General features: G+C 42.9%; 1 protein-coding gene across 1 annotated transcript in view; it reads right to left on the bottom strand.

Moving 5' to 3' along the window:
* DYNC2LI1 (dynein cytoplasmic 2 light intermediate chain 1) overlaps positions 1–25566 on the bottom strand; it is a 59453-nt gene extending 33887 nt beyond the window's left edge. The window contains exons 1-8 of the mRNA XM_026652571.2: positions 25524–25566; positions 23935–24052; positions 18000–18034; positions 17407–17476; positions 15064–15152; positions 11274–11460; positions 6402–6470; positions 3839–3916 (exon numbers count right to left, since the gene is read on the bottom strand). Coding sequence (XP_026508356.1) covers positions 3839–3916; positions 6402–6470; positions 11274–11460; positions 15064–15152; positions 17407–17476; positions 18000–18034; positions 23935–24052; positions 25524–25537 — 660 coding nt within the window. The 5' untranslated portion in view covers positions 25538–25566. The remainder of the gene's footprint in view (positions 1–3838; positions 3917–6401; positions 6471–11273; positions 11461–15063; positions 15153–17406; positions 17477–17999; positions 18035–23934; positions 24053–25523) is intronic.
* Between the last annotated feature and the right edge of the window lie 470 nt (positions 25567–26036).

The following is a 26036-nucleotide window of genomic DNA, read 5'->3' as shown; positions in this document are numbered from 1 at the left end:
ATACTCATGGCCCTTTCAAGGGACACAGTACCTCCTTTAAACTCACTTTGCTGTGGGGGGTAAGGAGACTGGTGTATGCCACAGTGCCCTGACCAGCTCCATAATGGCTTCATTAATCAGCAGAGCCACCCTGGCAGGGGCCACCAATACCAGAATGTCCACCAATTTGTGTGAGCTTTCATACATCTCCTCTGCCTGAATGTCAAGAACAGAAGCCACTCTTCTCAACAGATCTTGATGAGCCCTGGGGTTTTCTGGTGGTAGTGACTTGCTTGTTGCCTCAACAGCCTCGTCTGGAGATGAAAAAGAGGACACCACAAGATTCTGAGTTGGTGGCTGTTCCATGACTTGTGGTGGGGAAGCTACCTGAGTGACTTCTGGCTGCTCGGTACCGATCTTGATACTGGGAACCGGATAATGTTTCTCTTGGTGCCAATCCTCCCATAACAGTCTTGATGACAAAGAATGAGAAAGTTGCAAGGAGGTCCAAGCCAGAAGAAGGATGCCCCACAGTGTCCAGAATGGACACTCATATGGGCCTTGGTCCCAACTTTGACCAGCCCATCATCCCTTAAGAGGACGTGGCCAGTGCTTGACTGTTGCGTGATTTGCAGTCCCCAATTCTAAGATGGACAATATGCCCTCTGTCTTGGATGGAACACAGAGGAATGCACCTCTGAGTCCGAAGAGGAAGAATCTGAAATGTCTGACATTAGGAGGTAGAACCAGTTCGGACTGGGGATAGGTAGCCTGAGTCTGAGGATGGTAGTACTGGAGATATCATTGGAGGCTTGCCCTTTGACTGCAGTGGCCTTTGTGGAAGCTTGGAAGGTAATGGTACTGTGAGTTCCTGACACGGAGAGGTAGGTGCTGCAAGTATCAGTACCAACTGTAAACCTTCTTGTACTGCCGGGGATACTGGTACTGAGAGACTAAGCTGGACCCTTGGGGCTGCATACGACTATGGGGTGATTGGGAAAGGAAATGACTCATGGTCTGCCACAGAGATCTTTCAGGAGATGCCCTCAACAGACCTGGAACAGGCTCTGGAGGCGGCAATCCCTTCTTCTTAGCTGAAGACTGCTCCAGCAACAGACTCCCCCCTGAATGTCTTAGAGTCTCTGCCTCTACTAGGCTTCGGCACCGACATACCCGATTGAGGTATTGAGCCTGAGAAGGATCTAAGCCTTTTCTTTAATATCCTGAATGGGACTGAGGACTTGCAGACATCTCCGCTGCACTGTGTACTAAGGCTGATGTACTTGGGGCATTCTTTGCATGAAACAAGTCTGATGGGGGACAAAGTGCTGCGGCCATGAGCAAACATTTGAGCCTTGCCACTCTACCTTTCTTTGAGTGGGGCTTAAATCCCTTACAAAACTTGACATTTGTCACATATGTAGGATTCTGCCAAACATTTCAAATGGCCGGGTGTGGGTCACTGATCAGCACAGGCTTAGCGTAAGTGCGGCAGAACTTAAAACCTGGTGAGTGTAGCATCATTTTGGTATCAATACCAAAAGATGAAAACTAGTCCAAAGAGACCTAAGACTAAAATCTATCACTAAAACTAGCTAAAACTAACTTAAACTTAACTAACTAACTACCTCCTAACAATAACAGGGTATATATGCAAAGGAATGAGGGAATCTTATGCCAACAAGTCTGAGATCACTCCAACAACTGTCACTGGCAGTAAGAAAGTACTGAGGGGGGTCAGGGCGGCTCTGCTCCCTTATACCAGTATGCCGTGGCCATCCCAACGAGTACCACTGAGGGAAAAACTTCTCTGACAACTGTGCACAAGGTATACACACACCTACAGTGGAATGGACATGTGCAAGCACCTTAAAAAAAATGGAACTTCTGCCACTTATTTCAGTAGGATCAGGATTTGATCCCCAGACATCAGTTTAGGGATCAAATGTTTTTAACTGACCTAGGCCACACAGAGGCTTAAAGGACACTTTAACATTCTTCTAAATTTAGTGAAATCTAATCCTAAGGGCCAAATTCTGGTTAGGAGTGCACAAATGCACACGCCACAAATCAGAACAAAAACCTACCCTCTAGCTCTGGTACACAGTGGAGGATGGCTGCTGCTATGATGACCTTTCTGAGAACTCCCCCATGCTTCACTGAAACTTCACTTGTGGAGGACCTAAAGTACAGTTCTCAAGCCTTGGCTACATGAGAAAGTTTGCACTGCCTTACCTTAAGGTGTGATGCTAAATCAATCCAAAGGACTGTACTGACATTTTTATATCAGTTTAAACCAAGTTTATTTCATTATACGTTAAGTCGATTAGGAATCAATTTAAGCTAAACCAAAATAAGTCACTGGTAAAATGAAATAAGAGTGAGTGTCCATTAGCTTTTTGTACCAGTTTAACTAAATCAATTTAAAATCACATCTTAAGCTAAACTAGTGCAACTTTCTCAGGTAGACAGGGCCTGAGAGGTGCTCGCTGGGGCTCTCAACCTGCAGTATCAAAGTAAATGGGAATTTTGCCATTGGCTTCAATGGGATCACGCCCTAGGTCCTCCATGAGAGGCTGACGGGAGGCATGTTTATGCCTATATTGAGATATGGCCTCCCAGACCAATCCTAATACATGCATACACACAAGTACATTTTAGCCCAACCCTTGCCAGGTGCTGATTATACAAAGACATATTGTCACAAAATCCCTGAAGGGATAAACTAAGGTGGAGTGCCCACATGTGTGGAGTTCTGGAAAGGGCATGCTTAAGTTGCTGGGGAGACCCACTCTAGTCTTGGGTCCTAGGGGAGCTGTACCACAGGGTTCCACATTCCAAGAAGGGATACCAGCATTAGAGTCTGTACCACAAAAATGTGCCTGAAAGGCCAGATTCAGAGACAATGTCTGGATGATGTCAGACTCAGTAGACTTAAAAAGGTGAGATCCAAAGCTTGGGTCTAATATAACAGCCTGATGACTGTCCACAAGGGGAGCTCAGATAGGGCTGTAACTACTGTGACTATTACTTTTGAAGCATGTATGCACACTCATTTAAGCCAATTTTCCTGCAGTAGCTAGCATGTAGCCTAGTCTATTAACTTAATAAATACCACAGAATATTTACAGTATATGGCATAATAAAAGAGTGAAACTCATCAAAATTAATTAGGAGATTTGTTAATTTGGTTTTCACTACCTTTAACCAGAGTGATTTTATTCACTACGAGGAATTTTATCCAGAGTTTATACAAGAAATTTGTAACAATTCCAGTAGCAAGATAGAGTTTTCCATTTATGCTAAGAAAATATTATTTTACCCTGGATGGAAGAGTGATCTATGCCTTTTACCTGTATCACCTCTTAAAAGGATCCAGAGTTGTGGGTGTAAGAAGTGTAATACTCTAACATATCTGGTAGCGGAGATAACATATGAAGGCACAAATGGTGTCATCCTAACATAAAGCTTCAGTAAATGGACCTTGCACAGAAAATCTATGGGGAAAGACATCCTCTTTTGGAATACTGCAGCCAGGTGCAGGACACCAATGTTGCTGGGGGTGGCTTACACCATGTTCTGTGATGGGGGGCATAGCCCCTGTGCGTCCCCTGAAGGGATTCTGACTGGTGGATCTTCAGAGTTGGCTTACTCACTGGATATACCCCACACTTCCTCTGCAGACCCCAACATCCCTACTCAGTAGGTTCACTTATGGAGAAAGCCATCATGAGCCTTACTGATTTGTCCCAATCATCTCATGTTTATCTAGATGTTTTATATATCTATTTTAATTATTGTTTCGTCTCACAAATACTGCCCATCCCTCTCCTCCCCCAACAAAAAAGAATATACAAACCACTAGTGATGCTCCGTAATAATGCGAAACAAATCTAAGTGTCTTGCACATTATTTTCCTCATCTCAGAGTCAAACTCCTGAAGAAGTACATATAAAAAAAAACATTTTTACACTGAGAATATATATTTTTTTAAATATAAACTGCATTACATGGTTATGCTACAACGAAGGAGTTTAGCTATCATTTTATTTTTAAGTGAAAAGTTGTATGACAATTATATCTCAATACAGAATTCAATAACAATCTATTGTGATTTAAAAGACTAGTTACAATTTTTCTTTCTTTTCTACAGAGGGCTCCTATTACAGGCAATGTGTTACTCCAGGCTCAAGCTTAATTATTGCATGAAGGAGCCTCTTAACTGGGGATGTGTATTCAACTTCCAATGAGTCACTGTTCCCTGCTGCTTTAAAATTTAAAAAGTAACAACATTGCCATAATATAAGGTAATCTTTTCTTTTTATGTCACAATATTTGACTGTCTTTGGATCTATGGCTGTATACCCTCTAAACTCCACGAGTCATACCAATTAAGGTGTGTGCATACAAATACATACACACACACCTTTTAATTGGTAACTGGGCCTGTTCAGTATATGTACAAGATCATATGAATGACCTTTCTTGGAAAAACTGTGGGTAACACCTGGACTTCAAAGGGACCAGGATTTCATCCTGTGTCTATTATGTTCTGAATCATTTACTGAGTCAAGAAAATCGTGACTCTATTTAAAAAAAAAGAACATAAGAATGGCCGTACTAGGTCAGACCAAAGGTCCATCTAGCTCAGTATCCTGTCTAGCGACAGTGGCCAATGCCACGTGCCCCAGAGGGAGTGAACCTAACAGGTAATGATCAAGTGATCTCTCTCTTGCCATCCATCTCCACCCTCTGACAAACAGAGGCTAGGGACACCATTCCTTACCCATCCTGGCTAATAGCCATTAATGGACTTAACCTCCATGAATATATCCAGTTCTCTTTTAAACGCTGTTATAGTCCTAGCCTTCACAACCTCCTCAGGCAAGGAGTTCCACAAGTTGACTGTGTGCTGTGTGAAGAAGAACTTCCTTTTATTTGTTTTAAACCTGCTGCCCATTAATTTCATTTGGTGGCCCCTAGTTCTTGTATTATGGGACTAAGTAAATAACTTTTCCTTATCTACTTTCTCCACATCACTCATGATTTTATATACCTCTATCATATCCCCCGTTAGTCTCCTCTTTTCCAAGCTGAAAAGTCCTAGCCTCTTTAATCTCTCCTCATATGGGACCCGTTCCAAACCCCTAATCATTTTAGTTGCCCTTCTCTGAACCTTTTCTAGTGCCAGTATATCTTTTTTGAGATGAGGAGACCACATCTGTACGCAGTATTCAAAATGTGGGTGTACCATCAATTTATATAAGGGCAATAATATATTCTCCGTTTTATTCTCTATCCCCTTTTTAATGATTCCTAACATCCTGTTTGCTTTTTTTAACTGCTGCTGCACACTGCGTGGATGTCTTCAGAGAACTATCCATGATGACTCCAAGATCTTTTTCCTGATTTGTTGTAGCTAGATTAGCACCCATCATATTGTATGTATAGTTGGGGTTATTTTTTCCAATGTGCATTACTTTACATTTATCCACAGTAAATTTCATTTACCATTTTGTTGCCTAATCACTTAGTTTTGTGAGATCTTTTTGAAGTTCTCAAAAAGAAGAAGAAAAAGAAAAGAAAAACCTGGGTATGAAAGAATGCATCGTACACTGCTAGTAAGAATTAAATAACTCAAATAGTTGGCCAGACAGCAATATATTATACTGCCAGCTAAAGGACTCAGTATGGAAGCTGTCACAATATGTCTGTTCAGGCCATGAAGATCAACTGCTTCATAAAAATGAACAGTGCATTTCTTGAATTTTTTTTTATAACAGAGAGAACCAACTGCACTGCTCTTTGACATTGCTTATCAGTTAATTTACCGAGAGACATTAGAAGATGTGACCACTCACTGACTTGTCCTTTCTAAATCAGATGACAAATGACTGTGTAAGCAAGAGTTTAAAACTAATATTCCAGAATTAAGAAGTGAGCATAACTCATTTTGCTGCCTAGGCTGCCCCAGCTTCCCAAACCGGCCCAACCTACCGGAGGGATCGCCTCTCTCCCTCTGCCATACTGCCACAACTGCAGTCAGCATGGACACCAAAGCTGGATTCCCCTTATTATAAAAAAGAGGTTGTGTCAGGCAGGGCATTCTTTGGGAGTACTCTGGATCTTTGTCTTTGTCTGAAACAGACCAAATCTGGTGATCTTCCAGACATGCTGGAAAAGATAAGTGTTTGCAAAGGTTTTTGAGAAGGATGAGGGTATGCTTCCCATAATGATGAAGGGGTGAAAAGGAGTTACTGTAGGTGGCTGGGTTCCTGTTCCAATGATCACTTTACTGGGATTTTATTGCATTATTAATCATGTGTTAGGGTTCATAGAGCTTAGGCTAGATGTCTTGTTAATTATTTTTAAATCTAAATAAATAAAACTGAATGGAAAAATATATATAAAATATCACTTACGTGAAAAATATCATATTTGCTTCCAATTATCACCAGAGGGATTGGAAAAGGGTCAATTAATTCATGATCCTGTTAAACAACATAATACATTTAAAACCTCATAAACAAGTCACAAGAGCACAATAAAACAGCTAAACATCAGAAAACAGGATGAGAATAATTTTTAAAAGATATCAAAATCTTAGACACAAAACTTTATGCAGTATAATTACAAAGGGCCATATTTTCTAATACAATCTCTCCACAAATGTCCAGGAGGAAAAAAAAAAACATCTCTTGAGGAAGGGAATTCCTTTCTGGCATAAACCTGGTGGAAATGGCTCCTGCACCAGGCATTCCCACCCCAACACAAAGGGCATGTAAATGAATGGAAGGAAGGAAAGAAGTGCGTTAGAGAGTATAAGTTAGAGAAGTACCAGGGCTGGCCCAGCATGGGATCAAGGAGCCATAACTGGCTGCCTAATGTGGCCCTCTCAATACCAAGCAGAGTGCTGAATAGGGAGGAAATGAATTTTTTGGAGAATGTTGGGGACAACTTCCTGGTGCAAGTGCTGGAGGAACCAACTAGAGGCCATGCTCCTCTTGACCTGCTGCTCACAAACAGGGAGGAATTTGTAGGGGAAGTAGAAGTGGGTGGCAACCTGGGCTTAAAACACAACTCTTCAGTGAGCTTAAACACAAAAAGGAAGCTTACAAGAAGTGGAAACTTGGACAAATGACTAGGGAGGAGTATAAATATATTGCTCGAGAATGCAGGGGTGTAATCAGGAAGGCCAAAGCACAATTGGAGTTGCAGCTAGCAAGGGATGTGAAGGGTAACAAGAAGGGTTTATACAGGTATGTTAGCAACAAGAAGAAGGTCAGGGAAACTTTCTGAATGGGGGAGGCAACCTAGTGACAGATGATGTGGAAAAAGCTGAAGTACTTAATGCTTTTTTTGCCTCGGTCTTCACAGACAAGGTGAGCTCCCAGACTGCTGCACTGGACAGTACAGTATGGGGAGGAGGTGAGCAGCCCTCAGTGGTGAAAGAACAGGTTAAGGACTATTTAGAAAAGCTGGACATGCACAAGTCCATGGGGCCGTATCTAATGCATCCGAGGGTGCTGAGGGAGTTGGCTGATGTGATTGCAGAGCCATTGGCCATTATCTTTGAAAACTCATGGCGATCGGAGGAGGTCCCAGGCGACTGGAAAAGGGCACTTTATTTGCCTATCTTTTAAAAAGGGAAGAAGGAGAATCCGGGGAACTACCGACTGGTCAGCCTCACTTCAATCCCTGGAAAAATCATGGAGCAGGTCCTCAAGGAATCTATTTTGAAGTATTTGGAGGAGAGGAAGGTGATCAGGAACAGTCAACATGGATTCACCAAGGGCAAGTCATGCCTGACCAACCTGATTGCCTTCTATGATGAGATAACGGGCTCTGTGGATATGGGGAAAGTGGAGGATGTGATATACCTTTACTTTAGCAAAGCTTTTGATACGGTCTCCCACAGTATCCTTGCCAGCAAGTTAAAGAAGTATGGATTAGATGAATGGACTATAAGGCGGATAGATCGCCGGGCTCACCGGGTAGTGATCAATGGCTCGATGTCCAGTTGGCAGCCAGTATCAAACGGAGTTCCCCAGGGGTCGGTCCTGGGGCTGGTTTTGTTCAACATCTTAATTAATGATCTGGATGATGGGATGGATTGCACCCTCAGCAAGTTCCCAGATGACACTAAACTGGGGGGAGAGGTAAATATGCTGGAGGATAGGGATAGGGTCCAGAGTGACCTAGACAAATTGGAGGATTGGGCCAAAAGAAATCGGATGAGGTTCAACAAAGACAAGTGCAGAGTCCTGCACTTAGGATGGAAGAATCCCATGCACTGCTACAGGCTGGGGACCGACTGGCTAAGCAGCAGTTCTGCAGAGATGGACCTAGGGATTACAGTGAACGAGAAGCTGGATATGAGTTAACAGTGTGCCATTGTTGCCAAGAAGGCTAACGGTATATTGGGCTGCATTAGTAGGAACGTTGCCAGCAAGTGATTATTTCCCTTTATTCGGCACTGGTGAGGCCACATCTGGAGTATTGCGTCCAATTTTGGGCGCCCCACTACAGAAAGGATATGGACAAACTGGAGTCCAGTGGAGGGCAACGAAAATGATTAGGGGGCTGGGGCACATGATTTATGAGGAGAGGGTGAGGGAACTGGGGTTATCTAGTCTGCAGAAGAGAAGAGTGAGGGGGGATTTGATAGCAGCCTTCAAGTACCTGAAGGGGGGTTCCAAAAAGAGGATGGAGCTTGGCTGTTCTCAGTGCTGGCAGATGACAGAACAAGGAGCAATGGTCTCAAGTTGCAGTGGGGGAGGTCTAGGTTGGTAATTAGGAAAAACTATTTCACTGGGGGGAGGATGAAGCACTGGAATGGGTTACCTAGGGAGGTGGTGGAATCTTCATCCTTAGAGGTTTTTAAGGCCCGGCCTGACAAAGCCCTGGCTGGGATGATTTAGTTGGGGTTGGTCCTGCTTTTAGCAGGGGCTTGGACTAGATGACCTCCTGAGGTCTCTTCCAAACATAATCTTCTATGATTCACTGAAGCTAACAGAAGGGCTTATCTAGGATCCTGACGAAGGTCAAGTGTATGATGTACAGTATACTTTTTGAAAATATAATTTGTATTTGTAATATAAACAAACCTAGCTAAGAGGTGCATACATTATTTATTTGACATTTGTACAGAAAATTATTAACATGCAAGTACTAGGTGCTCAATAAAATAGGATTAAGCTGATGGCTCAGGGGATGAGTAACAGGCTAAGTAGTTTTATACCTATAGGTAATTGGCTTACATCAGGTTCAGGTTGGTAGTTACTTAAAGCTATTACCATCTGACAACACTTCAGTGATCTATGTGAAATGAGATGGTCAGTTTCTAGCGGACAGATGGCTACATCACAGTTGGCTGAAACTGGCATGGCAACCTTCTTGGCCGTTCCAACTTATTGAATAAGGAAAAAAATGATCCTAAAGAATGAACTATCTTCTCTGCTTTAGTGAAGGTTCCTCCAACTAAGGGTTAAGGCAAAGTATCGGTGTTAGAGGAAAACTCGAACCATTGCCTATCCAGTGCTTTGTGGGGGGAAATAGAGGGGACTTCGTTCATTAGCACTGTCAAGCCAACACATTTCGCTAGGCTTTTCATTTACTTAAAATTTGATGTGTGGACCCAAGGGGTTGGGGAAGCATTACAATTTCCTTAATCAAAAGAGAAACTAAAAATTAATTCAGGACAAAAAAATTACATACAGGGACTAGTGCTCTTGGACTCTCCTTGTCTGATTATTTTCCTCATTGCCACTAAAAAGTACTTAATGCATACCCCTCAGCCTTTTTATTTTTAAGAGATTCTCCCGATGCACTCATGCTCTCCCATTCCCACTCTAAAACTCCTTGTTCAATCCTGTTCCTTCCAGTGAGATGCCCATGATCATTCCCCCAGTAGAACCCCATCATTTCCTCTGTAGATAGTCTCTAATCTGCTCTGTGCTTCCTCCATTGTAAGAGACAAATCTTGTTTACCTCACAAACAAGTCTGCTTTTGAATTGAGTTGACATACATTTGAAAAATAATAGTTGTATGTGAAGTGATTAGTAAGACGTTTACCCTACTTTCGTATTCAGGGGTTGAATTAATATACTAGTTTAGCATGTGTGATCATGTTCCCTTTAGAGGCCTGCCTGCCTCCACAAGGATAAAAACCCTGTTTCTTACTGACAACTGATGCAGTTATTACCATTTGAGCTAAAGGATGAGTCTGTGCTTTTAAGGTGCTGAAAAAACCTGTATTCTAAAGTTGCTGGCAACTGGGGCATCTGTATGTTTGTGGTCATGGGTTGTAGCCAGCTGCATTTTAAAGTAATATTTTATTTTCAGAAACTACCTTTTCTAAAAAAGTTGAACATCAACCTTGGAAGTCCTTAAGAAAGTCATATTATTGAATCTAATCTTGCAACCTTTACATCCATTGAGGTGAATGGGATTGCTCACATGAGTAAGGGCTACAGTATTGGGACCATACACTGTAAACAAATCTGCTAAGCATCATATGCATTTACTTTCTTACTTAATACATCTTTGCTTTTCACTTTTTGGAGCCTTATTAGCATTTTCTTTATCATATTGTGTTACATAAGTTACTGTAGCAGAATTTATATTCAGAATCTGTGAACTGTAGAATATTTGTTTAGGAATTGCATACACATAACATTTGTACAACTTGAATTCACAGTGCCATATACGTTTTCAGCTGTATTTCCCACAATCTATTTTAGCTTTTTCAAGAGATTACATTAGCAATTGCATTTAAGGGTCTGGTGTTAACATCTCTGAAACTTTATAATTTAATTAGTTGTCAGATTATCAAAAGGCACTGAGTTTGTGATAGACACTTGAATAAATGCAAAGTATATAGTCGTGTTGAAGGCTGTTATAACTATACTCTGCTTAAATTTGTACCTTCATCTAGTCTCTTGCCAGATGACTTCTTCTGTACATTCTAGTTTTCATCTTCATTTTAAAAAAGATTATAAAATCAATATCAAACTGCTACTCTAAAACTCTGTTTCTTGTGATTGGTGTAACATGCCATAACAATCACATTAGATGTCTATGAAGAAGATATAAGAAACTGTCTTTCCTTGTTTCTGCTCTTACTGAATTTTTATTAAATTGCTATAATTTTCCAGTGAACAGGTTCATCTACATAAAATGGATTTTCAGTCATGCATAAAAATCTAAAAGAGTTATTTATGATTTTCACAAGTATTATCCTTAACTATATAAAGGCCTATGACATCTGGAGAAAATACTAGAAGAATCTTACTGGGTGATCCTTCGGCATATTGTTCCACATTCTCTGTTTAATTTCAGTAGCTACTTTAGGATTTGTTTTTCCCAGTTTAGTTATAATTTTATCCACGTGGTTCCTGGTGACCTGTAGGAGACTGTCCATGGTTGGCCACAGTTCATTAGGTTTGGAAAGGTCCAAAACAAGAATTATAGCAAAAGTCCTATATATTAAATAAAAAAAAAGAGAGGGGAGGAGGGACAGAAGAGTTCTTATTCCGTCTAATCTTTGGTACATAAGACAATTACATTTTTCATAAACAACATTTTTCCCTCAGTACAACTGCTGAAAACAAATGGGGAAAAAAAACAACCAGAGAGGAAGCTTGTATTAAAGGTTGCAGAACAAGCGATGGCCCTTAAGCATACTCTGAACTCTGCTGAAACCTTTTAAATTGTCTTTGTAGCTGAATTTCTGAACCTTTGACTCTTCCACTCCTCATCACTGATTTGTGGGTGCTTTATTGTTGAACTTTATTTCTGGAAATTTTGTTTGAATACAAGTAGTACCTGCAAGTGTCAGGGACTCATTTTGCTCCCGCCTGTTGTATGACAAGGCATTTCAACATAATCTCTTCATGCACCCCAATCAACTCTTGCCTACCTGAAATCCCTATTTAAGTTATGGCAAACTCCTGCTTATGAAAGTTCCTGACTTTTAGTGATCACCTACATGGCCCAGAAACTCAGAAGAGTAACCAAAGTGCAACCTTCCAATCAGGAAGTAGAAGAAGATAGTAAGGAAATTTATTCTGTGCCATGGCTTGTGGTGCCAGTTAGAAGGGACCTCAGATGACAAACTGAGGCTGATGCTCTGGGTGGTAGATCAGGAGATGTGAGGTTAATGATCCTTGGAAGAATGGTACCCTATACATACTAAAAGGTTGCATTGGTTTAAGGTCGGCCCTGAGAGGAAGAGATTAATAAAATCCAAACAAACACAGAGCACTTGAAACACATGTCTGAAACAGAATGCCACTAATAGCAGAGGACTGACTGCTGGTTTCAACCAGGCTCTATAGGAACACCATGTTTTACTATGTGGATTCCAGACTGGAGGGAAATCAGAAGAGCTACAGAGCAAGATAAATCTCTAATTTCACCAAGTCATGCCATGAAAAATCTAATGGAAAGTGTCTTGGCTAAACTAGATATAGTTCAAGGTAGTTTAAAATAAACAAGCTTCTTTATTACAGGTGGACAGAAAAACCACCGAAAAAGTATTTGTGCTGGTGGTGAAACAAAATGAAAATATTGTCTTTGCAAACATGACAACTGCACTGGTGCACTGTAATGTTGTCTTATTGACAGGGCCAGTCTTAGGAGGGGCAGAGAGAAGATTCTTTAGGCCCTGGGTCATTCAAATTAAAAGATTCATTTACCATAAAGACAGAGGAAAGGATCTTCAGGCGGCTACCAGCCTCCTCCATTCCAGAAGAAGTGGAGTTCAGCAGTTAATGCTGGAGTCCATGCACTGGGGGCAATGTTTGAAAAAAAAAATTCAAATGATAATTCTCCAAAGTAGCCAAAGGTCTCCAGGAGCAACTAGGCTCCCAGAGGCTACAGCGATATTTTTTAAATATTTTTTCTCATTATGCAATGACAGAATCCAGAGTAGCCAGTACAATAATATACAGACAGTAAGTAAGTGCTCAAATACCAAGCCATTCCAATGCTTTCTACAAAACCTGAAGATATGGGAATCTGCCAATGGAATAAAGCAATAAAATATCAGAACATAAAAAACACTAAATAAAACTTACTAACCCGAAAAATCATTTCTCTCTTTCTATCTCCAAATCATTCTATTCTCCTTTCTTTTTTCTCTTATTGTTTTCTCTTTTATTATCCTTTCTCCTTACTCTCCTCGTGTTCTTTATATGAAATGCTGTATCTGTTTTCTCCTCATTTAGTCATTTATTTTCTTCCACACTACATTGCCTCTTCTTGCTGCCCTTACTCCATTCTTTCTGATCCATTTCCACCACATTCTCTTCCCTCTGTTCTCCCCTGTATTGCAGTATCTGTCCCCTACCTCTCTCAGAAACTTCATCTATCATCCTCTTTCAAGCTGCATAGGGACCGCATATCTTTTTTCTTCTTCCTCTCCCTTAGCTCCATGAGGTCCACACCACTCCACCTTCTCCTTCATTAAGGTCGGGTTTTTCTCTCCCCATGATTGATTTCTCTCTCCTCCATCAGTGAGGTACACCTTTCTCTCCCACTCCAACATGCTGCTCTCTTAGGCCTGGTCCACACTAAAAAGTTAGGTCAACCTCTGAGCAGTGTAGTTAAGCTGACCTAACCCCCGGTGTAAACAGCGCTAGGTCAACCTAGCTACTGACTCTTGGGTGGGTGGATTACCTACGCCAATGGGAGATCCCCTCCTGTCAGCAAAGGTAGTGTCTATACAGAAGCGTTACAGCGGCGCAACAGTGGTGCTGTAAGGGTTTTAATCGTAGACAAATCCTTCAACAGGCTGCTCCTGGAGGTTGACAGCATTGGGCAGCCATATTCTGTTTTCTACACCTCTTAAGTTGCTTTCTCGACAGTCCAGTTGAGAGCAGGCTGGGTCCCTTCTTCTTCTGTACCTCCTATGTCCCTACCTACGCATGAGCCATCCTCTCCACGGAATTATATGATGGGGTGTCTACCCCACATAAGTGAACAAAGAGTTAACAGAAGTCTGAGAGCTCATTTGGCCCACCTTGCTACACCTGGATGGTGTGTCAGGCTTGATCTGTTATGAGATCCAGCTGGGAAGGAGCTGGGTCTTCTTCATAAGAGTAAATGAAAGCTATATGAGAGACTAAAGACAGAGAAACCCAAGAGAGAGAAGATTGCCCTCTCTCTGGGAAGGCAGATACAAAAAGGCCACAGGGATAGAATTAATCCCTGGGGTAAGCCCTAGAAAGGGGGCCAGGCACAGAGAGGCACTCCTGAGGGAGCAGTGTTCTAGAGCTAAAGAAGGAATTGGGAGTATCTCAGGAGAATTCAGAGGCCTGGGAACCAGAGGAGAGGTTGTGCTAACCACAGACTCCAGGAAAGCAGCACGAAGGTCTTGGAGATAAGAAGTAGCCCAGGGAAACAGCAGCATGTCTGAAGGAGCACACCTAGTTGCTTAATACAGGGTTCCCTGAGCTGGAATCCCCTACCAACCCCAAGGAAGGAGCATACAAGCCAGATGTAAGGACTATTCAGCCCAGGGTGGGACTGAAGACAGAGCCTCAAGGATAGGCTGAGGAATAGTCCCAGAGGGGACAGAAGCTCTTTTGTGTTGGGACATTTTGGGAATTTTGTTTGGGTTTTTTGTTTTTGTTACCTGGAAGGGGCGAGACTATATGTGACTTGGCTGGAGGCCCAAGTCGCAAGAAGAGGCCGACTACGGAAGGACTGGAGCAACCTTTGGCAGGAGGTGCTAGAGGAGGACACCCTGCTATGCTGTACCCAACAACGAAGGGATGCATTGGCTGGTGAGTCTACCCTTCCACATGCTACCTCCCCGTATGGCTGGAGACAGCTGAGAAGCAGGACTATTTACAGGAAGGAAGGAAGGAGCTCACAGCTGTTAATCAGTGGCAGTTGGGGTGTCCCTCCACCAATAAGCATAACTGATTTTTAGGAAAAAACACTCTGATAAAAACTTTCAAACCTAGTAAACAGTTTACATTTTGGAAGATTTCTCCACAACAAAATGGCCGAGATTTAATCTCAGTTTTCATTTAAGCAAAATTAACTCTGACATTGTAAGGTTCTTTATCACTTACCTTATGTTGTCATTAGTTATTGGTATACGAATCAAGTCCAATAATGAGGTTCCACCACCTAGTTCCCAAAAATGTGCAATGTCTTTTGGCTGCAAAACAGTTTCTTTGCATTAGGAATTTGTATTTCCAGGTAACACCATCAGAAGTTTCCAGTTGTTGTAACAATGGCAACAGACGGGTCCCTTATGTGCAATGAGCACAGTACAGGAGCACAGCATAGCACATGAGGCTTGTCCCATGAATTATGTGTCAAATTACAAGTTAATTATGTGGCCACAATCTCTTAGGGCTTGTCTATCCAGGGAGTTAGTGTGGAGTAGCTACTGCACTTTAAATTCACACCCTAGCTTATTCCGCACTAACTTCCCATATAGACAACTCCCTATTTATGCAGCATAGATATCCTGCCCCCAAACCAAAACCTTCTTTCTTCCCTGTCATGCCCAGTTGTCTTCTCCCTCCCGTCCCTACCACTTTAAGCACATAAAGACCAGAGTAGCATGGAAGGATCAAAGACAGCTGAACCTTAGGTGGTGAATAGGAGGGGATGTGTACACCTGTGTGAGGAGGAAATTGAATGGTTAGACGCACACAGGACTTTTAAGCACATAAGACTTGATTCTCTGTTGCCCTTGTACCATGCACATTCATTTACATCAGTGTCAAGTAAATATAAAATGGCTTTAAAACACTATAGGAGTGATTTAAACCCACTTTGTAGTGGTGAAAATAACTAAAAATACACTTCAATGGAGAATCAGGTCCATAAGGTGACTTAACATTTCAAAGAGGGTCCTGAATTTCTCAGTCCCCAACCCCACAACCTGTGTTCCCTCTAAGCTGCGTGGTCGGGCGGCCGCCCAGGAGTGATTCAAGTGCTGTGCACTTGGTTAGCAGAGCCACGCACATCCGGCAACGTGTGTTCAGGTGCCCCTCCCCCGCTGCTTTGCAGCCACATTGTTCCTGCCCTCTGCCTTGGAGCCCTCGCCAGCTACTCCTGGGACCCTCATGCTGGCTGTGCAGAGCCGGGGTGTGTGTGTGCTGATGTGAGGGTGTCCCCGTACCCCTCCCCCCTGCCAACATGTACCCCATCTACGCAGAGCGGGGGAGGGGAGATAGGGCTCAGGAGCAGGAGAGCTGCTGTGGTCTGAACGAGCCTTCCGGGGTTGAGTGAGTGCCTTAAAGAGACAGTGTAGGGTCTCTTAGAGACTTCCCCAGCAGGCAGCGCGTGCACGCGCACACACACACACACACACACACAGTCTCTGTGTCTCACACATACAGTCTTTCACACTCACCTCCCAACACATACTTGTATTAATGTTGTTGTTGTTATTTCTTGGTACTTCCTGCAATGCACATATATTCTCTGTAATTATATTCTTTCAAAGTGTGTTATTTTAGTTTTTTGACTAGTCTGTGCATTTCATAATTATTATTTCTCTTACACTTCAATTTAATTCTTTGAGCAGTGAGTTCTAAAATGCCTAACCTGTCCTGGCTGGAGTAATTATCCCTACGGTAACTTTTTAAAAATAGATATTATATCTTGGTTTTCTGTTTCTACCAGTGGCGCACATCCGCACATCACCTTGGTGAACATAATTTATTCCGCACATGGATGGAAAACATTAGAGGGAACATTGCCCACAACCCAACAGCAACTAGCTACCCCATTGCCCACTATCTGTCAATCTGTCATGCAATAAAAGACAAGCACAGTAGCTCAATGTTTCTACTAAAACAATCAGCATGAAATAGTTGATGTTGATGCTTGAACTATCATTAGATTTCAGTTTTAACACCCACCAAGACTGATAGAGAAGTTCATACTTCTCCCATAATTATGACTGCAGGCTGACTGTAGTCAGATACCACTACACTGGTTTAAATTCAGTTCACATTTTGAAGGTTACCTTTGGAACCACGACGACAAAACTGTTGTTGTGGGTGTTTGTTTTGTTTTTTGTTAAATGAGAACCTAATTTTGCTCCAGAATCTATGTGGCAAGTGAAAAATAGGCAAGTATAAGCATGTACACACATGCATGATTACATCATACACAGAGCCCTGCTCATGAAAGATATCAATCTCTTCATTTGAGAAGATATGTATAACAGACCAAAATATCACCCATTCTCAATGTAAAGGAGAAACATGCTGTAGATCAAAATGCAAAAAGGAAAGCTAGCCAAGCATTCCAAAAACTGAAGTAAAATTCAAACTGAAATACTTTCTGTCTCGCAGATGATTGTTGAGTCAAAAGAGAAAGTCACTAGTTAGGTTTTACTAATGAATGAGCTATACAACAAAAATATTATAGTACTTTTGCCATGTACTCACTCTGTTATGACCTTTTGCTCTTCTTCCAAAAGTATATTCCAAGGCTAATGTTGGTTTTGGAATTTCATCCCTATCCAATGAAGATACAGTATATGTCACCTGCATATATTCTTTCAAGATCTTCTGAATTTACTTAACATACAGTAACTTTTACCATTACCTCAACTCAATTTATTAACCAAACAGTAGAGAATTTATATTGGGAAAACAGGAATATAAAGAGAATAACTCAAGACAGACAGTAGGCGTGCCAGTTCCTTAATGGATATCAAAGGGACACAGAGGACCAAATGTTCACAACTGTGCACACGCATACTGTGACTGAGCTCTCAAACTACCAGTGACAGCACTCTAGAAATCTGGCTCCAAATGCCAAAATGTTTTACTAACACATTATAGATATTTAGATAGCATTAACCCTTCACAAATCATGCATCAGGTCACTAGCGAGAAAATTTAATCTACTCGCCATCCATATTTTTACACAATAACTTTCTTTTACTGGCACATAATATTCTCTGTAAGACTTTTATAAAAATATTATTGATATTACTCCCAGAGATGCAAAATACTTTTCAAAACTTAACACATACCTGTCAAGACACCTCAGTATAATAGTAGTCTTTCCCTGGAAATTAAAAACAATGAAGAACACTATTGTAATATCATTAAAGCATAAAAGTTATATAATTGTATATACTGTAATGCTTCGTTATTGGAATGATTAAAAGAATGCATCTGAAAACTGTAAACTTATGCAGTCATTTGTAGTCTGATTACTAGAAAGTTAAGTGCCTACTTTCTATCAGAATGTAGCTACACTGCTATTAACATAATTATAATAAATTGCTGGATATGACAAATACAGTAATAGCAACAGGATACCTAAAATCAGACAATATATTAGTGATCAGTCTGGCCAACTGTGTTAAACTGTTTAACTGTTGTTAATTGCTAATAACAAGTTAATCTAATGATTGGTTTCCAGTGAATATGTGTAAATCATAATTGAGATGGAAGTAAAACGAATTCATGAACTAACACAGTTAAACAGCATGTCTCTGCACTATTCGGATTCAGATTCCAAGTTAGGTCAGTCTAATTTAAAAAAGGTCCTAGCACTTGTAAAGTTTCTTCCCTATTTGTAATCACATATTGGAATTTCAGAAACAATTTTTTTTATAAATCTGCAAAACCCATTTATCTATTCTTAATGCTTATACAAGATTACATGTTGCACAATGCCACGCTTCTCTGCAGTAATAATGAAACACACATATGCTTCAATTCACTTAGAGAGATAAAAAGGCAAGTTCTGACTTATTTATATTTCCAACAAATAGTTATCAAGAAAAAGGTGGGGAGAAAGAGGAGAAGCAATTGAGTAAGCATAAGAGACAGTGGATCAATGTTATGAACTCCAGTATCCAGTCTAAGACCCTGATTCTCCAAACACTTATTTACATGCTTAAATTTATGTTCCATTGGAGTCATAGAGACTACAAACATGAATAAAATTAAGCATAGACATAAGTTTTATCAGGATCCCAGGGCCTATATAGATTCACAGATTCCAAAGCCAGAAGGGGCGATTGTGAAAATTTAGTCTGGCCTCCCATATAACACAGGCCATGAAATGTCCCCAAAATAATTCCTAAAGCATATCTTTTAGAAAAGATCCAATCTTGATTTAAAAATTGTTGGTGATGGAGAATCCACCACAACCCTTGGTAAATTGTTCCAATGGTTAATTACTCTCACTGTCAAAAATATATGCCTTATTTCCAGACTGAATTTGTCTAGCTTCAACTTCCAGCCATTGAACTGTATTATTCCTTTCTCTGCTAGATTGAAGAGCCTATTATTAAATATTTGTTCCACATATAAATACTTATAGACTGTGATCAAGTCACCCCATAGCTTTCTCTTTCTTAAGCTAAATAAACGGAGTTCCTTGAGTCTATTACTGTAAGGCATGTTTTCTAATCCTTTTAATCATTCATTCTCTTGCCTCTTTTCTGAACCTTCCACAATTTATGAACATCCTTCTTGAATTGTGGACACCAGAATTCAACATATTACAGCAATGGTCACACCAGTGCCAAGTACAGAGAGGTAAAATAGTCTCTCTACTCTTACTCAAGATTCCCCTCTTCAGGCATCTAAAGATCGCATTAGCTCTTTTGGCCACAGCATCACACTGGCAGCCCTTGTTCAGATGATTATCCACCATGATCCTGAAATCTTTTATAAAATGTACTCCTTCCCAGGAGAGAGCCCCAATCTCATAAGTATGGCCTACATTCTTTGTTCTTAGATTTATACCTTTAGCTGTACTGAAACATATGTTGTTTGCTTGCGCCCAGCTTCCCAAGTGATCTAGATCGCTCTGTATAAGTGAACTTTCCTCTTCATTATTTACCACTTCCCCAATTTTTATGTGATCTGCAAACTTTATCAAGGATGATTTTATGTCTTTTTCCAGGTCATTAATAAAAATGTTTAATAGTGTAGGGCAGGGGTTCTCAAACTGGGGACAGGACCCCTCAGGGGGTCGCGAGGTTATTACATGGGGGGTGCGAGCTGTCAGCCTCCACCCCAAACCCTGCTTTGCAGCCAGCATTTATAATGGTGTTAAATATGTAAAAAACTGTTTTTAATTTATAAGGGGGGTCACACTCAGAGGCTTGCTATGTGAAAGGGGTCACCAGTACAAAAGTTTGAGAACCACTGGTGTAGGGGTCAAAAACTGATCTCTGCAGGACCCCACTGGAAACACACCTGATCAATAATGATTTCCCATTTACAATTACATTTTGAGATCCACCAGTTAGTCAGTTTGTAATCCACTTAAGGTGTGCCATATTAATTTTATATCATTCTAGTTTTTTAAACAAAATGTCATGAGGTATCAAGTCAAACGCCTTACATAAGTCTAAGTATACTACATCATCACTATTACCTTTATCAAACTTGTAATCTCATCCAAAAAAAAAAAAAAAAGATATCAAGTTAGTTTGACAGGATCTATTTTCCATAAACCCTTGTTGATTGGTATTAATTATATTACCCTCCTTTAATTCTTTATTAATTGAGTTCTGTATCGGTCACTCCATTATCTTGCCCAGGGTCGATATCAGACTGACAGGCTTATAATTATTTGGGCATCCCAGTTACCTTTTAAAATATTGTATAGTAAGGGGGCGTGGTCTCCCACCGGGCCTGACAGGGAGGAACCACAACCCACCCCCTAGTGGGCAAAGCCAGACAAGCCATTCCCACCCTGTCGGAAGCAGAGAGGTGGGACAGGAAGTTTAAAAGGCGGGCCCTGCAGTTCAGTGGGGCTGGAGCCTGCAAAGGAGACAGATGCTTCCTGCCCACTGCTGGGGCCTGCACCCAAGAGGGATCTATGGAGCACCGAGGACTCGAAGGGACTGCCAACCAATAAGGATGCTGAAGAGCTGCTGGGACTGGTGCTGGCTATGTACCCCAGGAAGATGGAGGAACCCCACGAGATAAAGGTACCTGGTGAGGGAATCGTAGGAAGTAGTCCAGGGAAACCAGACACAGTAGTCCAGTTGTGGAGCCCTCTGCCACTGTTAGGGCCCTGGGGTGGAACCTGGTGAAGTACAGTGGGCCTGAGTCCTCCGACCCTCCTATGGCCGCCCCACCCCTGGGGTGACTGACTACCCACCTTGGGCCAAGAGACCTGCATTTGTCTGCCATCTGCCTGAGTCAGGACATCAGGTGTTAGACTGCTTGCCACTTCACCCTGCCAGTGGGCCTCAGCCCCTAGGCTGCTAATTCCCCTTTAAGCCTGCTTTATAGAGATGTGGAAGCGATGATCTCCCCCCGGGCCTGATGGGGAAAGATGGACATGGGCCTCTATATATTGGCACTCCATTAACTTTCTTCCAGCCTTCTGGGACTTTCCCAGTGTTCAAAGACTTATTGAAAAGCAGCAATAATGGCCCAGCGACCTCTTCCGCCAGTTCTTTTAAAACTCTTGGATGCAAGTTATCCAGACCAGCTGACATAAAAAAGTTTAACTTTAGTAGATGCTGTTTACCATACTCTTGAAATACTGGTGGAATGGAAAGACTGTTGTCATTTGTGACTACATAATCTCTTTTCCCAAATACAGAACAGAAATATGTATTGAACACTTCTGCCTTTTTTCCATTATTATTTATAATTCTACCATTTCCATCTAGTAATGGACCAATACCATTGTTAGGATTCTTTTTGTTGCTAGTATACTTAAAAAACTCCTTATTGTCCTTAACTATGCCGGCCATAGATTTCTCCTTACATCCCTTTGCTTCCCGTATCTATTTTCCTCAATTCCTAGCTTCTGATTTATATTCATTACTATCAACTTCCCCTCTCTTCCATTTGTCTTTATAATTTTTATAGCTACCTTCTCTTTCCCTCTAAACCAGGTTGTTTTTTTAACTAATATAGCCATTCTTAACTGTAGCTTTTGAGTCACATAGGAAAGTGTTCTTAAACAATTCCCAATTATCATTCACATTTTTCTGATTAAGTTCTCCTGGCTGACTTCGTTCATGATTATTTTTGGCTTCGTGAAATTGGCCCTTTTAAAGCACTATGTATATGTTATTGGTCTGGACTTTATTGCACATTATAAATGTGATCAAGTCATGATCACTTGTACTTAAGTTACCATTATTTTTTTAGTTCTGTGATCTGTTCCTCTTTATCTGACAAGATGAAGAGCAACATAGAATTCCACTATGTTGGATGCGACACTTTTTGAGTTATAATACTGATTACCAATGCTCCTGAGTTAGACTTTTACTAATTAACATTCTGTGTTCAAAAATACCTTTGCATGGATGAGATGTCAGGAGCTAAAAAATAGGACTCTATTTCTGTCTGCTGTTTTTCGGTTTGTTTGTTTTTTAAATGAAACGATACCTGCTATGTTTATTCACTGATGAAGAAGAATGGTTGTAGAATGGCTTATTTCTAGCACAAAAGTGAGCTTCTGACAGAATAAAAAGGCATAAAATAGATACTCCTGGGGGAATTCTGTGCCACTGCGCGTGCACAGAATTCATGTCCCCTGCAGATTTCCTTGCTTTCCTGCAGAAAAATGACTTTCTGACAGGGAAGCAAAAGGAAGCTGCAAGAGCAGTCATGCACCACTCTCTAACAGAGCAGATACATCATTTCAGGCACCCGGAGCAGCCAGCAGAGAGATAAATCACCCCGGGGCTGGGGACACCAAAGCCAGTGGTTCCTACCCTGAGCCGGAATCAGCCGCTAGTCCCGGCTGGGATGGAGGCAGGAGAGAACAGGCCTTCCTTTTCCTCTGCAAGGAGTGTCTGGGGCTTTGTCAGACACACCCCCAGAAACCTCTGCCAGGAAGCTCAGCATCCTCTGCCCTCATCACTCCTCAACTGTGAGGGGAGGGATCACTGTACTGGGAGCTGCTCCCCGACCCACACAACTCCCATGCATCTGGACTTCCATTACCCAGACACTGCTGCCAAGCCTCACCAGGCACATTCAAAACCTCCCTAGACCTCCATACCCGAACCCCACCCCACTGCACCTCAACCCCTGCATCTAGATGCTGGATGAGTGGGGCCCCCTGCACCCAGACCCCCACTCCTATACCCAGACCCCCCCGAGCTCCCTACACTCAACCCTCCACTGATGCCCCACCCCCTGCACCACCCTGAGCCCCCACATCGACCCCCATACCACTGACTCCCAACTAGCTGCACCCAGACCACCACCCCACCAAGCCTCACTCCTCCAGCACCTGACCCTCACCCCGCTGAGCCCCCCAAAACCAGACCCCTCCACTGAGCCCCAACCTTCACCTGGAAGCCCCTACAGAGTCCCATTGCCCCTATACCTGGAACCCCCCCAACGAGCCTCTGTGCATCCAGATCCCCCCCACACCTAGACCCCCCCACTGAGCTGCCTGCAGCCAGATTGTCCCACACAGAACCCTCTCACCACACACCTGGATCCCCCCCACACTGAGCCCCTTCACACTTGGATCCTGCCTAGTTGAGCTGCCTGCCCCACACCTGGTGCGCCTGATGCAGAGGGGCAGGGCCCCAGGGTGTTTCTGGGGCAAGCCAAGGCCTTGTGCAGTGTCAGGGTCGGGTGCAGCCTCACCGCCGAGTCCGTGTCCCAAGGGTAGGGGGGCTGCAGGGTGATCTCCCCCCTTCCACAAGTCAGTGGCCTGTGCTTCCCACTGCCATGCTGGAACCTCTGCATTTATTTATTGACAAATACAACTTGCAGAATTTTAAAATATTGTGCGCAGAATTTGAAATTTTTTGGCGCAGAATGCCCTCAGGAGTAAATAGCATGAAACATTTCTAATTGTTCTGCACATGAATGCCAACCCTCTGCACAGATTCATATTGGGGAAGATTTCTTGTTTCTGCAATAAATATGGTATTGCATATGTTTTCAGTGGTATACAATATTTTCAAGGAAAGCACAGCAATCACATAAAATAAAGCATAGTATCAGTGTTACCCCATTTTTGTTTCCCATAAAGAGTAGTGATTTTTCCCAAACTTCCACTCCATCTCCATTGCCTTCAAGATTTTCTTTTTTCTCCACTTCAGCTTTAGCAATATCCCACAGAGTATCACTAATAGAGAAAACAAAATAAGATGTCTTCATAGTGGGAAATATGAATAGGTTCTAAGGTTTGAAAGGACAAGTGAAGATTTTGAATACTACATTCTCTCTGCATATGAATACATCCTTGATCAGAACTAGCTATGCTTCAGTAAGGAAACTCCCCTTAGAAATCACAAATAAATCTGTGGAACAGAGAGGCATGATAGAGAAGTCTAGACCTGCAAAATCTCATACGTTTAGTAGATAAACTCTCTCATTTTGGAAGCAATTTTAAGACAGTTTAATAGCTTGTTTCTCTGATAATTAAGGATTTTGCTATGTGTTTCAATGCAGCATGTACCATTTCACTAATGTTTTGTAACTTCCAATGTCAGTAGTAGGTAACTGCACATAGGGTATATCTGCCGAGCACAAGTTGTGCACAGGCCCGTCTACCCACGCTAGCTTGAATCAAGCGAATGTGGGTAAAAATAGCAGTGAAGCCAGTGCAAGATAGGCAGTAGAAGCCCGAGCTTGCTAGCCCACTCTGAAGTCTGTGCCGCACAGTCAGCTACCTACACTAGCTGGATTCAAGCTAGCTCAAGCAACAGAAAGTAAAGATGCCACAGGACTCTCTGTTGCTTTTTACAGATCCAGACTAACACGGCTACCCCTCTGAAGCTAGCTCAAGAAAACTAGTCTGGGAACAGCTGTACCGACATATCCCTACACTAAATAATTGAAGACACTTCCAAAACCAGCTATGGCCGTCTGTCCATATGTAATGCTGAAGTTTGGGTTTCCTCGAAGTCTTGCAGGTGTTTTAGCAGCTCCTACCACAAAGTATGAAATGTGGGGTCAAGGTACTTCCCCACTGATCCTTTATATGGAAGCTGGCAGCACATGGTGATGATGGTGACATTAACATCTCTGAAAGGCCACAAAAGATTAGTGATTTCTGAGGGTCTGTCCTAAACTGCCTAAAGCAGCCCACGTTTCCGGAAGTGCTGAGTACCCGTCCCATGCTGGGACCCCCCGCGCTGCTCGCTTTGAAAACGTGGGCCGTGACGGCAGACCCTCTCCCCTCTGATTTCACTGGCCTGCTGTGTCTTCCTGAGCCTGCTGGCGGAGGAAACAAGCTCCCAGAAGCCTCCCTCGTCCCATCGCTGTCACAGCCCCGCTCCCCGGAAGGGAGGGGCCCGGCGGCGGCTCCACCTCTGTATCTCCAAAGCACCAACCTCCTCTGGGGCCCGTGGGGTGCCGGCGGGGCGGGCGCAGAGGGGGTCTCCCAGCCCCCCGAGCGGTGCGGGCCCCCCGCGGGCAGGAGTGGCGGGGGCGGCGGGCGGAGACGGCCCAGCCCCGCACAGCGCGGCCCGGCACGGGGCAGAAGGTGCTGGACGGACGGGGAGGCAGCGGCTGAATGGATACAGAGGCGCCGAGCCCCCAACCTGTACCGGGAGCCCTGGGGAGGAACGCGGCGGCCACCGCCACCTCGTTACCTGGGTTTGGGCATCGCTGCTCAGGGGCCGCCCTGACCTCGGGCCCAGCTCCTGGTCACCATGGGAACCACGCAGCTGCTGACATAAGACGCAGGAGCATCATGGGAGTTGTAGTTCCGTGGTGGGGGGTGTGTGGCTCAGTGCTTGAGAACACAGGCAAGAGGCAACCCCCATCCGCTCTCACACACACACTTCCCCTGCTTGAGTCCAGTCTTTCCCCAGCCCAGGCAGGGCAGGGGCTGGACTGGATAGGGAGCCCTTCCCTAGGGCTGCTGCAAAGAGGGCAGCTCATGAGGAGGGCTGGTCTACACTTAAAATTTAGGTCGACCTAGCTAAACTGCTCAGGGCTGTGAAAAATGTCACATCACAGCTGTGCAGCATAGTTAGGTCAACCTAACTCCTACCCTAGAGGCAGCTAGATGGACAGAAGAATTCTTCCCTTGCTCTAGTTACTGCCTCTCCAGGGGCTGGATTTACTACAGCATTGGAAAAGCCCTTTCTGTAGCTGAAGAG

This window comes from Terrapene carolina, unplaced genomic scaffold, assembly GCF_002925995.2.
Source record: "Terrapene carolina triunguis isolate 2854851 unplaced genomic scaffold, T_m_triunguis-2.0 Scaffold120, whole genome shotgun sequence".
Taxonomy (NCBI): domain Eukaryota; kingdom Metazoa; phylum Chordata; order Testudines; family Emydidae; genus Terrapene; species Terrapene triunguis.
The sequence above is the reverse complement of the archived record's forward strand: the minus strand, read 5'-3'. Positions and strand labels throughout refer to the sequence as shown.